Here is a 14,334-nt window from a genome sequence, read left to right as displayed (position 1 = left end):
CCGAGCAGGTCATTTTAGCGTACGCTATACTATTGCGTATTGCGCACGCAAGAGCCAGCAACGCTATACTAATACCCCTGTCAGACGGGCTAGTTTAGTGTCACTACAAGCGAGTGCACTTCGACCCGTCGAAACACACTCCAAGTGTGTTGGTGCTACACGGGAAAACTTAGTGTCACTCCAAAATGATGGCAATGACAATGGGTAAGTAATGGGCACGCAACATATTACAGTGCATACGCATTTTTTCATAAATAACTTCGTCGTCTTATGAGAAACACGTTACCACACATTGTTGCGCTAAATCACGAGTTTTAATCCAAATTTAAATCCAATTTGATCATTACGATCAGCCATTACAAGCAAGTGATACACGTCCGCACGCCGGTACGATACTCTGTTTCCCCTTATGATGTAACGCAGAAAAGGCTACAAGCGCGCGCTCCTTGCTCTATAGGCACATCAAGGCGGCACAAGCTCTCATGCGTTAAGAGTAGCTCCCAACGTTATGAGCTCGCGCAACTAGCCTTGTCTGCGGTACAACATAAGGCGAAACGGAGTACGGATCGAAACGATAGGATCAGAAGTGTCTCATCCAGCTCCACTAAAGCGATTTTTTTCGGTCCTACTTCGGCGCCACTTCTAGCGCCGAAGTTCACACGGAACATCGGAAGTTTCAAGGACCTCGCTAACCGCACTTTGCCGAAAACCGGGTAAGCGACCTTCGGCAAATACGGCTTCCAGCGATGAAGGAAGACCGCTGCTGCGGCCACCGGTACTGGGCCCAACAGCCGAATGTGAAACACTATTCACGCAGCCGAATCCCGGCGACATCGTGATTTTGCACCGAGGCGATGGAACAATCGCAACTGCAGTCGAATGCGGTTCATCGGTCAACCAAGCGGGTGCCTCGAACATGGAGACAGACGCCATAACACCGCTGAGCCTAACCAGCGACTGTGAAGCCCGAAGATTACGCGAATCTTCAGTAGCGAAAAAGCGTAAAGGGGAAGACTTGACGCAGGCAGACATGTTTCTGGACGCAAAAGGAGAAATAATGGACGACAAGGGTTGCAACGACGACGACGACTGCAACAATGGTGAATGGGAAGTTCCGAACTACCACAAAAAGAAAGCTCAGCGCAAAAACAGGCCGAATCGACCCCAGCAGCAACAAGACGGACCGAGGTACACGGTCATCGTCAAGCCCACCACGGCCATGAAAATCACCAACGTGGACTCATGGCTTCTGTGGAGCACCTTCCGGAAGCTCTTAAAGTCGCCATGCGAATCCGACCAGTTAGTTTACACCGTCAATAACAGAAATAACTTCATCGCAATTACCGTGCAGACGGAACACCACGCAGAAGACCTTATGGCACTCAAAGAGCTGCCCACGGAGGACCCTAACAAGACGATCCAGGTCACAGTATACAGGTCAACAACCGGCAGTCAGCCACGAGGAATTATACACGGCGTTTCACCTGGCGACGCAGCACGAGGCATTGTTGACAATGCCATAGCGGACTACCATGACATTATTCATTCTCGACCCCTCGGCAAGAATGGGACGTATTTAATCACATTTGAAGGAAGGGGTATCCCGAGGAGCATCCGACTATTTGGAAAATACCATACTGTGTTTCCCTACAAACCAACTGCGGTCATCTGCCTACAGTGCCACGAACTAGGTCACATGACCACGGTATGCACAGGCAAGCAACGGTGCAAGTCGTGCGGCGAGATCCACCCGACCAACCAGCCATGCAAGGGCAAGTACTGCCCGAACTGCAGAAAGACAGGTCACACGGTATTCGAAGCAGAAGCGTGTCGGGCCCGGAACCGGGCGGACGACAAACTCCAGAAACGGGCGGCGGCCGGTCGACGTAACTATAACAGCGGAGTGGTTACCGCTGCGAAGGACAGGACCTCTGCCCGGGCGACATTCAAACCGGACGACTTCCCCTCCCTCCCAATCCAGAGGCTGCACCACCAACCAAAGCGCGATACAGAAACGTCGTACAGCCAAGTCCTAGCTCCGAAAGCTATGAACACGGACGTGTCCCATATCGGGCCGTCCACCAACATTAGCAGCAGAATGGCCGTGGAACTTGCTCAACTTAAGGAAAGTAGCCGCAAACTACTTGAGAAAATTCAACAACTGGAAGTAAAGTACGAGAAACAGCTCCGACAAGAACAAGAAGAGGCCCGCAAAGCCCAAGCCAAGACGAAGGCCGAATCCGACCGGAAACGTAGGCAAGAAGCGGAACACCAAATTCGAGTAGAACAGCAGAAAGCTGATGAAGCACGTCGACGTGCCCAGCGCTGCGCCGTCACCTACGAACAAGTCATTGAACGGAAAAGGAAGGAAGCCGAAGCAGCAACTGCTAAGGCCACATCAGCACACGGCGCGCGCGCAAGTGCCCCAACACAACAGGATCGAAAAAAGCCCTTCCCGCCAAATGCACCTTTATCACAGGACAGCACACCGATATCGGGGTGCCTTCCAGGCTCGCCCCTCAGCGGCGAACATCTCCTACAACTCGTGGAGAGTAGACTTCAAAAATGGCAGCAACAGCTCCAGCAACAGCTACAGCAACAGCAACAGGTCATGATGCAGCAGATGCAGCAACAACTTCAGCTGATGTTCACCCAGCCTGGACAAGGACCGACAGCACCGGCCCAGTAACCCAGACATGGACCAACACCATAGACGAAATAAAAACGAGAAGACGTTTACAGCTCTCCAGTGGAACTGCCGGGGACTGCGGGGCAAGAAGTCTGAACTTAAATTACGACTCAATGAGCGGAAGACGCCCGTGGATGTCATCCTGCTCCAGGAAACGCACGAGGCAGAGATAAAGCTGACCGGGTATGTCAAGTACGACAAACCGAGCATCACGCTGACCGTTAAAGGCAAAACGAAAGTGCAACCGCAATCCGCAATCTTGGTTCGCAAGGACCTCATGCCCCAACAGCAAGTGGACACAGGAGAGTGGTGTACCGACTCACAAGAAGTGGTAGCCGTTCTTGATGGAGAGCGAATGCGACGGCCCGATCCTGGTAGTGTCAGTGTACTACCGACCTAGGACATCAACGGCAAGGAAAACGAGATCAGAAATCGACCATGGCTGGATAGAGAAGCTAGTACGAGAGTACGGTAAGAAAAGGAAGCACACGATCCTGATCGGAGGGGACTTTAAGGCCGAACATGAAGAATGGGGCTACGCCAAATCGTCGATCAGGGGTACTGAGCTGCTCCGCAGAGCCACCGGAACAGGACTGGTCCTAATCAACGAACAGGGTGCTAAGACACGGACCACGCCCAATATCAAACAGCAAGACACAACGCCCGACCTGACTTGGACCGACTCGCGTACTGCGAGAAAGACCGAATGGAAAGTTTTCGAAGATACGTGGGGCAGCGACCACCACCCCATAGAGACGTCGATACTTGGCAAAACAAAGCGACGCAAGAAAAAGAGAACGGTCAAGACCACAGTATGGGACGACTTCCGTGCCGCTCTAGAAGAGTCTACGGGTACAACCTTTGACGACCTGACAAAACGAATGAGGGAAGCGGCCAAGACTGCCACGGTCGAGACCCTAGTCGAAATAGGAGCGCCGATCCCGGACACCAGGCTACTGTCCCTCTGGCGCAAAAGAACAAACTACTTGCGACGCTACCGTCGCACTCGGAAAAAACGGGACATCCGAAAAGCAAACAGGTACGCAAAGGAGGCGCAACGACACGCCAACAACCTGTGCAGGGACGACTGGACCAAGTTGTGCGAAGGATTCAACGAACGAACTTCACTGAGACGTATGTGGGCCGTATGCAATGTGATGCTGGGCAAGAGCAAGGGGGGAAACACGGCACTAAACCTGGCTTTAGCGGAAAATAAGGAAGTCAAGCAAATATTAGATGAGATAGGGGACGTCTTTTTCCCACAGCCCGCTACCAGCCCAAACCCGGTAATCTACAACCATGAAGAATCGAAAAACGAGGAGTATGAAGCGGATTTTACACAGTGGGAAATGGAGGCAGCGATCGAAAAGGGCAACGAGCGAAGCGCGGCGGGGCCAGATGGGATCACTAATTCCATGCTCAAGAACCTCCCGGAGGCGATCAAGAGAGACCTGTTGAAATTAATCAATGACCACTGGCGCGAGGGCACCATCCCAGATAGCTGGAAACTGTCCTGGGTGTGCCCCATCCCGAAACCAGGGAAGAAGCCCGACTGCGCGAGCAACATGCGCCCCATCTCGCTCACTTCTGTCCTGTGCAAACTGATGGAGCGCATGGTGCTTGCACGGATCGACTGGATAATCGAGCAGAAGAGGGAGCTGTTACACCCTGCTCAGACAGGATTCCGCAAAAATCTAGGAACACAGGACAGTCTAGTACTGATTCGAGAGTACTTAATGAACAGGCCGACGCAATGCCACCGCCAACTCCTGGTGGCAGTGGACATCAAGAAAGCCTTCGACACCCTGCCTCACACCACAGTCATCGACACGACTCGCAAGCTAGGGGTGCGAGGCAGGCCACTGAACTTCATCAAGTCTTTTCTAAGCGGACGCAAATACCTGGTGAAAACTGGCAAGCACAGGAGTAGTACAGAGAAATCCAACGAGATCGGCGTGCCGCAAGGATCATTGTTGTCGCCGATGCTATTCAACCTGGCGATGGCGCCTCTCTTATGGAGACTCGCTGCCGTTCCGGACCTAGCATTCACGGTCTATGCGGACGACATCACTGTGTGGACGATGGGAAGTGACAGCGCGCCTCTTCCTGAGACGACGATCCAACGGGCCCTCGACGTGGTGAGCGATTTCTTGACAGAGAGCGGCCTTCGTCCATCGCCCGAGAAGACCAGATATATGGCCTTTGGGAAAGACTGGGATAAGGTCGACGCTGACCTGCGTTTTAACGGGCAGCAGATCCAAAAGGCGACAGAGCACTCCATCCTAGGAGTGAACATTCACTCGGGCGGCGACCCAACCATCTGGATTGAGCGAATGCGAACTACCTGGAAGAAAGGGCTCTCGATCGTACGACGACTAGCGACACGAGTCGGGGGTCTCGGAGAAAGGTTAGCAAGGACCGTAGTTCAAGCCGCCCTGGTATCCAAAATATCCTACGGCCTTCGTTTCTACAAACTCAACACCAATCAACGGGCCAAACTGGAAACACTAAGGAATGACACGCGACGCTGCATCTCGGGCCTGCCGAAGTGTACGCGCCTGGAATTACTACACGAAGCCGTACCTATGCTCTCCTTGGAAGAGATCCAACGGCATCAGGAGTGGATGTATGCTGCCAAGCTAACACATACCCGTCAGGGCAGGGTCATAGCAGAACTCATGCCCTCATGGAGCTCTCTGTGTGCAACGACAACTCCACCACCGATACCGGATCCCATCCCACCGTGGCAGAAGACAACGGTCACCCCAGCCAGGCCGATCCCGAGAAGGATGAACTCGGCGACAAACACCGGCAGAAGGCGCAAATTTGCTCGACGGCACGAGCAGAAGAACGGAGGTGACGACGAGCTTTATGCGTACGCTGACGCAGCATTCAAAGACGGAGTGGCGGCCACGGCGGCGTGGCATTATGAGAAGACAACGAAAAGCACGGAGCTGCAGCGATGCGGATCTGCGCAGGAAGCGGAAGTCAGAGCCGTACTTGAAGCCATCAAAGACGCGGCTGCGACATCGAGCGACAAATTCCGCACACTGCGCATCTTCACGGACTCCCAGGCCACCGTGAGAGCGCTCAGGACGCAAGTCATGGCACACGGAGCAGTCGGACAAATATTCCGGTTGGCGCAGAACCTGGAACGGCGCGACCTAAACCCGCTCACCATCAGGGTGGAGTGGATACCCGGTCACGCGGGCATCGCCGGCAACGAGAGGGCGCACCGGGCGGCGATCGAAGAGCTTAATCGTATCGACCTTCGACGCCAGGACCCGGGGCCAGCCCCCTCTGTGGAACCGCCACCGCCCGCCTTCAACTTGTACGACCCCGAGGGAACCATCCTCAATATCAAATTAGCCTACAAGAAAATGGAGCAGACCAAACTGAACGCCAGAGGCGAGCCCCCCGAAGCGACCATTCCTTCGGGAACTTTCCGACGGCACGAGACAGTTACCCTCCGAAGGCTAAGGGCCCAAGCCGGCATCACGCCAGCCCGCACCCAGCGATGGGAGCGAGCGGCCCGTGAGAGGAAGACGAAACTCGCCAACCCTTCAACGGCAGTAGATCACGATTATAGTCTATTGTCAAAGAAGCAAAGGAAAGAAGAAGAAGCCTGCTCCGAAGGCTGCATCTACTGCAGAAATCGAGACGTCAAGTGTGACGAATGTCATCTGATCTGGCACTGTCCGATTTTTAATGAAGAAAGGACGAAAGCCCTGAACACGCTAGAACAACAACACCGCCCTACGTGCTTCGAAGCCTGGTGTAAACCAGTGGGCGAAAAAGACATGCGTGTCGCGGTCCTGTCCAGTCTGCTCGGATTTCTGAGTGAGACCGGCTTGGACATTCATATCTAGGGGGTCTATACTCCAAGTGGCGGGACCACAGCTATACTATTACTTGTAAATTGCCAATGTCCCGCCTATCCATCCATTTTTAAACTTGCTCCAACAAATTGACTGGTGAAATTTTCACCTATCAATAAACGTCTTCAACAACAACAACAACGGATCGAAACTAGCGGAAGTAGGGATGGAACCCAGGATTCCTGGGTTCTGCAGCGCGAGCTTTCGCTCCGCGTGCTCCGAGCTGGTGTGCGCGATCCCACTCGGCCACTCGCCACTCGCCACAATGAAACATCATGGGGTGTGTGGAGGACGAGCTGGAGGGCGATATCCGCGATGTTGGACAGTGGAAGCGCATGATTGGGGCACTTTTCCCCGTGAGAGCCCAACGCCTTTCAGATATTGGCAGCTGGACCTGGATGCCGACGCACGGACAAGAATTTCAAGTGACATCGATCAGCAGCTGCAGGCCAATGCCTTTACCATAGCCGCTCTCATGACCGACAACCTACTCGGGATCAGTCAACAACGGTGGACTTTCCAGAGGAACGAACGGTGGTTCGAAGACACCTTGCCCCATTTGGGCGAGTTCTACTTCAAGCAAGCCTTTCGCGTCTCTCCTGCCACCTTCTGATTCCTGGTGGAGTCGTGCAGGTGCCTCCTGGCCGTCGTTGGCCGTATGTCGCGCAGGGGCCAAGGCTGGAAACTAGATTAGCCGCTTGTTTTTTTTACAATGCACTACTTTCCTGCCAACAGAAACCAAGTGCGCATCTAATATTAGTCCTATCAAAAGAATACTAATTTTACGCAGCGTTAATTTCTTCCATTATTTTAACTCCTTGAACACTGCTATCGAGATTACACACTTGGTCTACCGGAGCGAGCGTAGTGTGCTCCCCGAACTCACTTCCTTGGAAGTGTGTTCTTCAGGCAGGGCTGGGGATGGAGCTCGGGATCACTGGGTTCTCCTTCTCCAGCGTGAGCTTTCTCTCCACGTACTCCGATCAGGTGGGCGCTAGCCCACTCGGCCACCGATACCCCTTAATAAAGACACGTTAAAAAAATTGACGTTTACAATTCTCTTAATTCCGAATTGGAGTGCAGCTCTTGAGGAGGGAGGAAGGGTACGAAGGGGAGGGTATGCCAGCTGCTCCCCTCCGTACCATCCCATTCTCCTCTCCTGTTCCCATCCAACTTAGCGTACAAATTTCGCTAAATTTCCCGCTAAATTTAGTCGGGAAATTTCCCCGCTGAATTGGCGTGTGACGTCACATGGACGTCATCAGAAATTTTAAGTGTGACGTCACGTGACGTCACACGGGTAAAATGTTTCCTCTAAATTTAGCGGAAAAATTTTCCTCGAAACATAGCAAAAAATTTTACCGCAAAATTGAGCGGGAAAATTTTAGATGACAGGTCATCTAAAATTTTAAGTGTGACGTCACGTGACGTCACACGGGTAAAATTTTTCCTCTAAGTTTAGCGGAAAAATTTTCTGACAAACTTAGGAAAAAATTTTACCGCAAAATTTAGGGGGAAAATTTTATCCTTGTGACGTCACACGTGACGACACGTGTGACGTCATTTTGGGAAACAGCCCTTAATGCAACGCGCGGTTACGCCGACGCCACTTAACTCAGAAACGGGTGCCTAGGAGCTGTGCTCTAAAACAACATTACATTAATGAACGATTTTTACGCCAATCGAATGATTCTGATCGATCATCGCAAGCCAATATAAAGAACGAAGCATATCCAACTTTGGCGTTCCGCTTCGTTCCACGGAAGTCTACGAGGAGGCCCTGACACTGCCTAATCAGATGATAATTATCGTGTTGTCCCGAATAATTACACGCTGAAACAAAAGTAGACTCTATCATTCTCTGCTAACCAAGATAGCCATGAATGACTGACTTTTTTGTCGTCTTTTATTAATTCACCGCAGCGCTAATCTTGATTCAGATAAGCCTAAACTCCAAGTCTACCCCACTACTTTTTTTTGCAATGCCACTCTTCTACATGTCGTCTCTTTCACAAATTAATTTTTTTCTGTATAAAATAAAACTTACGAAACGTTTTTGGTCTCTGTGTTGTTATGTTTTACTGTTGAAACACTCCTATTGATTCCACGCACTCAATCGAGCGAAGTGAGTTCGTCAAACTCACTCCAAGCCAAGTGTGTTTCTCATGAAGGAGCCGTGTGGCACTCTACAGAAATGACACAAAGGCTGGAAGACGATAGCGGGCGTTGGCAGGCGGACGTGCTTACCAGCGCTTTCTAAGAGCTCGGGCCTTGGGCACGGTACGGCTGCACGGGCATTGTGATTTGAGGCGCCATTAAAAAAGCAACTGCCGGAAGCTCCTCGGTGTCGGGCTTGTGCTCCGACGCAGATACGCTTGGGCGTCGCCCGGGATACATCACATTTGTTGGCGACAAGGTCGGTCAACATCCAACAACAATACCGGGATGGCCACCCAAGGCAAGCTGCAAGAATTCGATCAGACACCTTGGACATCCTGGGTAAGCGCTTCAGCTTTTACTGCGGGGCGAACGAAATAGCAGATCATTCAAAGAAAAGGGCCCTACTCGTTAGCCTTTGGGAAGCACAGACGTACGAAGTCGTGAGAGCACTAACTGCTTTGAGAACACATGCAAGCTTCACTTTCGACGAACTCATGGCGATGCTGCAGAAACACTTCGACCCGCGGCCGTCAGATCTCTTCAGCAGATCTCCAGCGAAAAGACCAGCAGCCTGGGGAGTCCGTTTCCAGTGACACGGCAGCCCTAAAGAAGTTAGCCGCTGATTGTAACTTGGGGGTTCTGGTGACATATCTGGCTGCGACAACTTCCAGTACCGTAGGCATGGGTGTGGCTACAACTGGAACGACAGCCGGCTCCACCAGCGCGGGAGCCACTTCCAGCACCGCAGGCGTGGTTTTAGCTGGAACAGGAACGCCTGCCCGTTCCGCCACCGTGGATGTTTCTGGAATTTCAGGTCCTGTGAGTCAACCAGTTTTCAACCCAACCATGCTACTTCTCGACGTCATGGTGAGAGATCGTTTCTCTTTGTGGCATAATAGATGAGCACCTACAACAGAGTCTATTTGCGGAGACCAACTTAAGCTTTAAGAAGGCATACGACATGGCCGTGCAGACAGAAAGTGCTGCACAACATCAACGAGATTTGAAGACTCAAACATCTGAGGTGCACGCTGTAAAAAGGGAATATTACTACCATATTCGAAGGAACGGAAGGACAAAGAAACGTCAGAACTTCAGACGTGTTACGGATGCCAAGAACACCATTCGGCTGTTTCGTGCCAGTTTCGATACACACGATATGACATCTGCCACAAAAAGGTGCCTATCGAAAAGGCTTGTTTCAAGAAGTCAAGGCCGCAGCACCAATCGCGAACGACACAGGAAGTGGAAGAGCACGATGAAACATTTGAATCTGATGATAATCGTTCAGACAGGTCATGGAGCCTGCACGAGCTCAATGCAGTACGAGCATTTAGCACTCTGCCAAAATTCATGGTCACACTAAAGATCAAAACCCGAGGGGTGGAATTTGAGGTTCAGTCGGGAGCTGCTTGCTCTATCATCAGCGAAGCTACGTATCGTCACCTGTGGCGCAAGAACCCCCTATCATTGAACCAGGAGGGGCTGATCCTGCATACCTGGTCAGAAGAGGATTTACAATGCTTGGAACGGCGAACGTTCGAGTCAGACATAACTCGAAAGACTAGATCTTGCCGTTGATTGTGACACGTGGAAGAGGTTCCAGTCTTCTAGGAAGAAACTGGTTCAAAGAACTAAAGATCAAGAATTTGCCATCTCGGCACCAGGAACAGCGTTCCGAACATTTTGAAGGCACATGAGGACGTTTTTGATGAGAAGATCACAGGACACAATGGTCCGCCTGTCAACCTGGGCCCGTTTGCTCGAAGCCGGTTAACTTTAACCGCGGTTAAAGGTTAACCGCCCTTCTCTACTAGGTACCTACAAGTACCCATACCAAGTTTGACGAGGGATGGATGAGCGATAGCTCCGTGTTTTATTATGGGGTGGTAGCTAACTTTGTTTCAGCTTCGGTCCAGACGCAGCCAGAGCTACAAGCGCGAGCTCCGGGCTTTCAGCATCCCTGCCAAGCACGCGCGCTCGTGCAGTGCAAGCACTGTTCTGGGCCACATGCTCGCGCTTATAGCATCGGCTGCGTCTGGACCGAAGCTGAAACGAAGTATAGTAGCTGGTGTCACCTACTGGCTGTAGCGAATATCCGTTTCTTCCGGGGAAAGGTTCCCGAAATGGGGGATCCAAAAAATGCGCGCTGCCTGGTTTTCGCTACGCAGCGCGGCATACATTTGAGCTTAAGAAACAATTTGTATTGCTCGTGGTACAAATAATCGGCAAGGTAAGACTAAATTACCCCTTTTATGGAAATTTTCTAAATATTTGGCTGTATGAAATGAAGAAAAGCCTCGTTGAAATTTCCTTCCGAGTTCGAAAGAGGACGACGAAGTTGAGTCCTATAAGTGATGAAAAAGAAGTGAGCAGTGAAAGGCGGGTGGTACGCCGGCAGCATGGTTGGCCAGCATGTAAGAACTGTATATAACACCGTCATAAATTGAAAAGCCTGTAATTCGGCTCCACTGAAAATTGTCCTATTAGTAAATTACCCGAACATCGAGAAGAATACTGGAAGTGTAATTCCACGGCCAATCGATCCCCCCTGTTGGTGCGGCCTGCCGATGTTTTTCCTAAAACAAAAGAGCGCGCGTGAGAGGAGAACTTCTCCCATTCTCCGTGGGGGCGCTGCACATCGGTGAGCGGTCTTGTGAGCCGAAAGTACTCTTTTTCACCTTATGTTGTACCGCAGGAAAGGCTGTAAGCGCGAGCTCCTTGCTCTGGGGCAGATCTCGGCGGCACAAGCTCTCGTGTAGTAAGGGCAGCTGTCAACGCTATGAGCTCGCGCTTCCAGCCTTTGCTGCGGTACAACATAAGGTGAAACGGAGTATAAAAAGGCACCCAACGCGCTCTTGCTCCGCTACCCAGATAAAACATCTGCCTGTCATTGGCTTCGCCGATACCGAGGCGCTGCCGCGGTTTCAGAAGGCAGAAAAACTCGCTTTCCCCCAACCTATGCACCGCTGTGATCGGCGAAAATATCGTAGTGTCACTCTGCGCTCTCGTGTGTGGTTTGTGTTGGCATTTTGGACGCTGCCGGAAATGTAAATGCGCGATCTAGTCCTAGCTGCTGGACACCGATTAAATGTGCCAACTCTACTCGGGAAACAGGAAATCCTGCAGTTCATGAAGTACAATGACGTCTCTTCCGAACTTGAGTTCGCACCGCTGGCTTACATGGCTGGCTACTTGGCCTTCGTTTGCGAACAAAAGGTGACCATTTTTATTTGTAGAAATTGTCGTAATTTCAAAGTAATTTGCTGAAACATTCAACCTAGCAAAGCAGTAAGAATGTCTCAGTGAGAGCAAGGAAGGCTAATCTGTAGAACCCACTAAACTTTGCAGGTGACGTGTCCTGAATGCAAGCGCACCTTACGGGAAATGCATTACATGACGAAGCATATCAGTCCATGTTTAGCCTTAACCATGGAGGACTCAGCTATCCACGACCTGAAGCTGTCTGGCTGTGCAAGCTCGTCTGCACCTTTGTCGAGAGGGCTCTACAGTCGGCAGAGATTCGTGGTTGTGGAAGGATTTGCAAGGTCCTCTGGAGCCTGTGCTTCCACACCTTATGGACTGCCAGCTGATGCGGTGTGTTAACTGCCAAGACCCCTACCACAGCGAAGAGCTCTGCGAGCTCTTTCTCAGAAAACTCCTCAGACCTTTTTTGGCAAACTGGGCTGGTGACCTAAACAGCTCACTAGAGAATATATTGAGGCTTTCGCGGAAGCCTCTTTCCCGAAAGGTACTCGCTTGTGAACTGTGTGACTCTCTTGGTCTGTTTTATTGTGAGCAATGAAGTTTATATTGCGGAAGTTATGCACGCGGAATCTGATTTTATATTGACCTTCACAGATGAATAAATGGCACAGCTCGCGCGTGCTCGAGCGTCGGTTAAAACCGGAAATCATACGGTCTAGCTATATCCAACAATAACTCCTATATTACAGTGGTAATAGAAACGGGGCAACAGCTACGGGTGCAAGAAAACGACAATTTGCTCATACTGCCAGCAGAATGCAGCTTTAACGCGCAGCCTGCAGCTGAGTGAGCTTTTTGCAGAAAGAATCATGTGCTTTTATTCTACACACATTTGTCACATCATTCATGCAATCTGGCACTCCTTTCCATTGAGACTTGCGGCTTCACGAAACAAAATCTGAATAGCCACACCGGGCCGGGCGTACTGCTCATCTCTCACTATATTTCGTCTTAACTTAGCATGGACTAACCGCGAACGCTGTGCCAGCGCGAGCGGCTAGCCTTCACTGCCTTGACTGGAGCACTCGCTGCACGAGCGCTCATGCAGCCGCCGAGGCTTCCTTCGAAGCAACTATCTCGCGCTTTTAGCACGCGCGGCTAACAAGTACATACTAACGTGAAACGAAGTATAGAGCTCCTCAATAGACGCTTTACACACGCGCCAAATTACAGCCGCCATTGCTGACCTTCTCTTGTCTTACCGAGATGCCGAGCAACTGAAACGGTTGTTGCCGATCCTCTACAAAGGCCGATGCTTTAGAAAAGGACACAGCTTTGAATATAATGTGGCAATAACCTGGCCTGCTATGGTAATGATGAAGTGAAATAAACGAAATAAGAGGAAACAAAATCTGAAGGTCAGTTATGGCGGCGCCCATGCACAGCTGCTGCAAAGCGTCTATATGCTCCCCCGAAAGGATCTCTATCTCTCACCGATAATGTGCGCCACGGCTGGCGCTGCGGGGTCAAGTAGAACTATCGCTCTCACCGGCCGAGTGAGGCATACGGCAGGCCGCTCCCAAGGGGAGTCCTAATCGAGTGGCCGTGGTAATTCTACGATCCGCGCGCGCTGGCCTTCCTTTTATAAAAGATTCGAAGTAAATAATCATAATAAAGCTTTGACAAACGCGCGTGCAAGCAAAATTTGTTTTAGGTTTTTTGCTTTAGAAAAGTTATTACTGCAGACGCCAGCAAGTGCAGCGCGTGTAACTACACTCATAGCGTTCACCTCGGTGCTTTTGAAATTTAGCAGAAGGTCTATGCGAACGCTATCTGCCTTTGTGTAGTCAAGGAAATCCACTTTCCAAAGACGTTGCCATGCCGACAACTATCGCGTTCATTTAGGCTTAGGAATGGCGAGAGTCGAAAGTCTATCTGAAAAATGCGGCGAGGTCATTGCTCATGCTTTGCGTTTTAGGTGAGGTAAGGCAACGCGAAAACCTCCTGCACCATTCAATGCTGACTAAAACGCCCGCTATACTGCAGCTACTACGACGTATTAGTACCGAAGCGAGCGGCGCTCACTTACTGGGGCACCGCCATGTTTCCCCGCCGTCCTTACTCTGCCGGTCACGTGACCCGATATTCCCCCTCGTAGGGAAATCCGCTTCACCGCGGTTAATTAAGGCTGCGGTCCCACGGCAGCCATCTTGAACAGGGCGTTAGTTCAACCAATAGATGGCGACACGTACCCGTGGGGTGGCCGAAACATTGGTTAACAGTGGGATGGCTCGAGCACCATCACGTTCCCCTCGTGGCCTTGCTCGCGCCGCTGCCAGCTGTGCTCAGCTAGCTCAAGTAGCGTGGCCCATCAAACGGATGTATCCGAGAATGTCAGGC

At 51.2% G+C, this 14,334-nt stretch overlaps 1 protein-coding gene across 1 annotated transcript; it reads left to right on the top strand.

Annotated features, from left to right (window-relative positions):
• The first annotated feature begins 4,671 nt into the window (after window positions 1-4,671).
• LOC115327590 lies at window positions 4,672-6,648 on the top strand. Its single transcript, XM_040215418.3, has one exon. The coding sequence runs from the start codon at window positions 4,672-4,674 to the stop codon at window positions 6,556-6,558; it is 1,887 nt and encodes a 628-aa protein (XP_040071352.1). The 3' UTR covers window positions 6,559-6,648.
• Window positions 6,649-14,334: the final 7,686 nt, after the last annotated feature.

The sequence above is a fragment of the Ixodes scapularis genome, unplaced genomic scaffold (genome assembly GCF_016920785.2).
Source record: "Ixodes scapularis isolate PalLabHiFi unplaced genomic scaffold, ASM1692078v2 ptg000045l_1__unscaffolded, whole genome shotgun sequence".
Lineage (NCBI taxonomy): Eukaryota > Metazoa > Arthropoda > Arachnida > Ixodida > Ixodidae > Ixodes > Ixodes scapularis.
Note: the sequence above shows the minus strand (reverse complement) of the source record. Positions and strands in the feature narration are given on the sequence as shown.

Coding starts and splice junctions, on each gene's coding strand:
- LOC115327590 (XM_040215418.3), top strand. CDS start 4,672: ATGCTATTCAACCTGGCGATGGCGCCTCTCTTATGGAGACTCGCTGCC.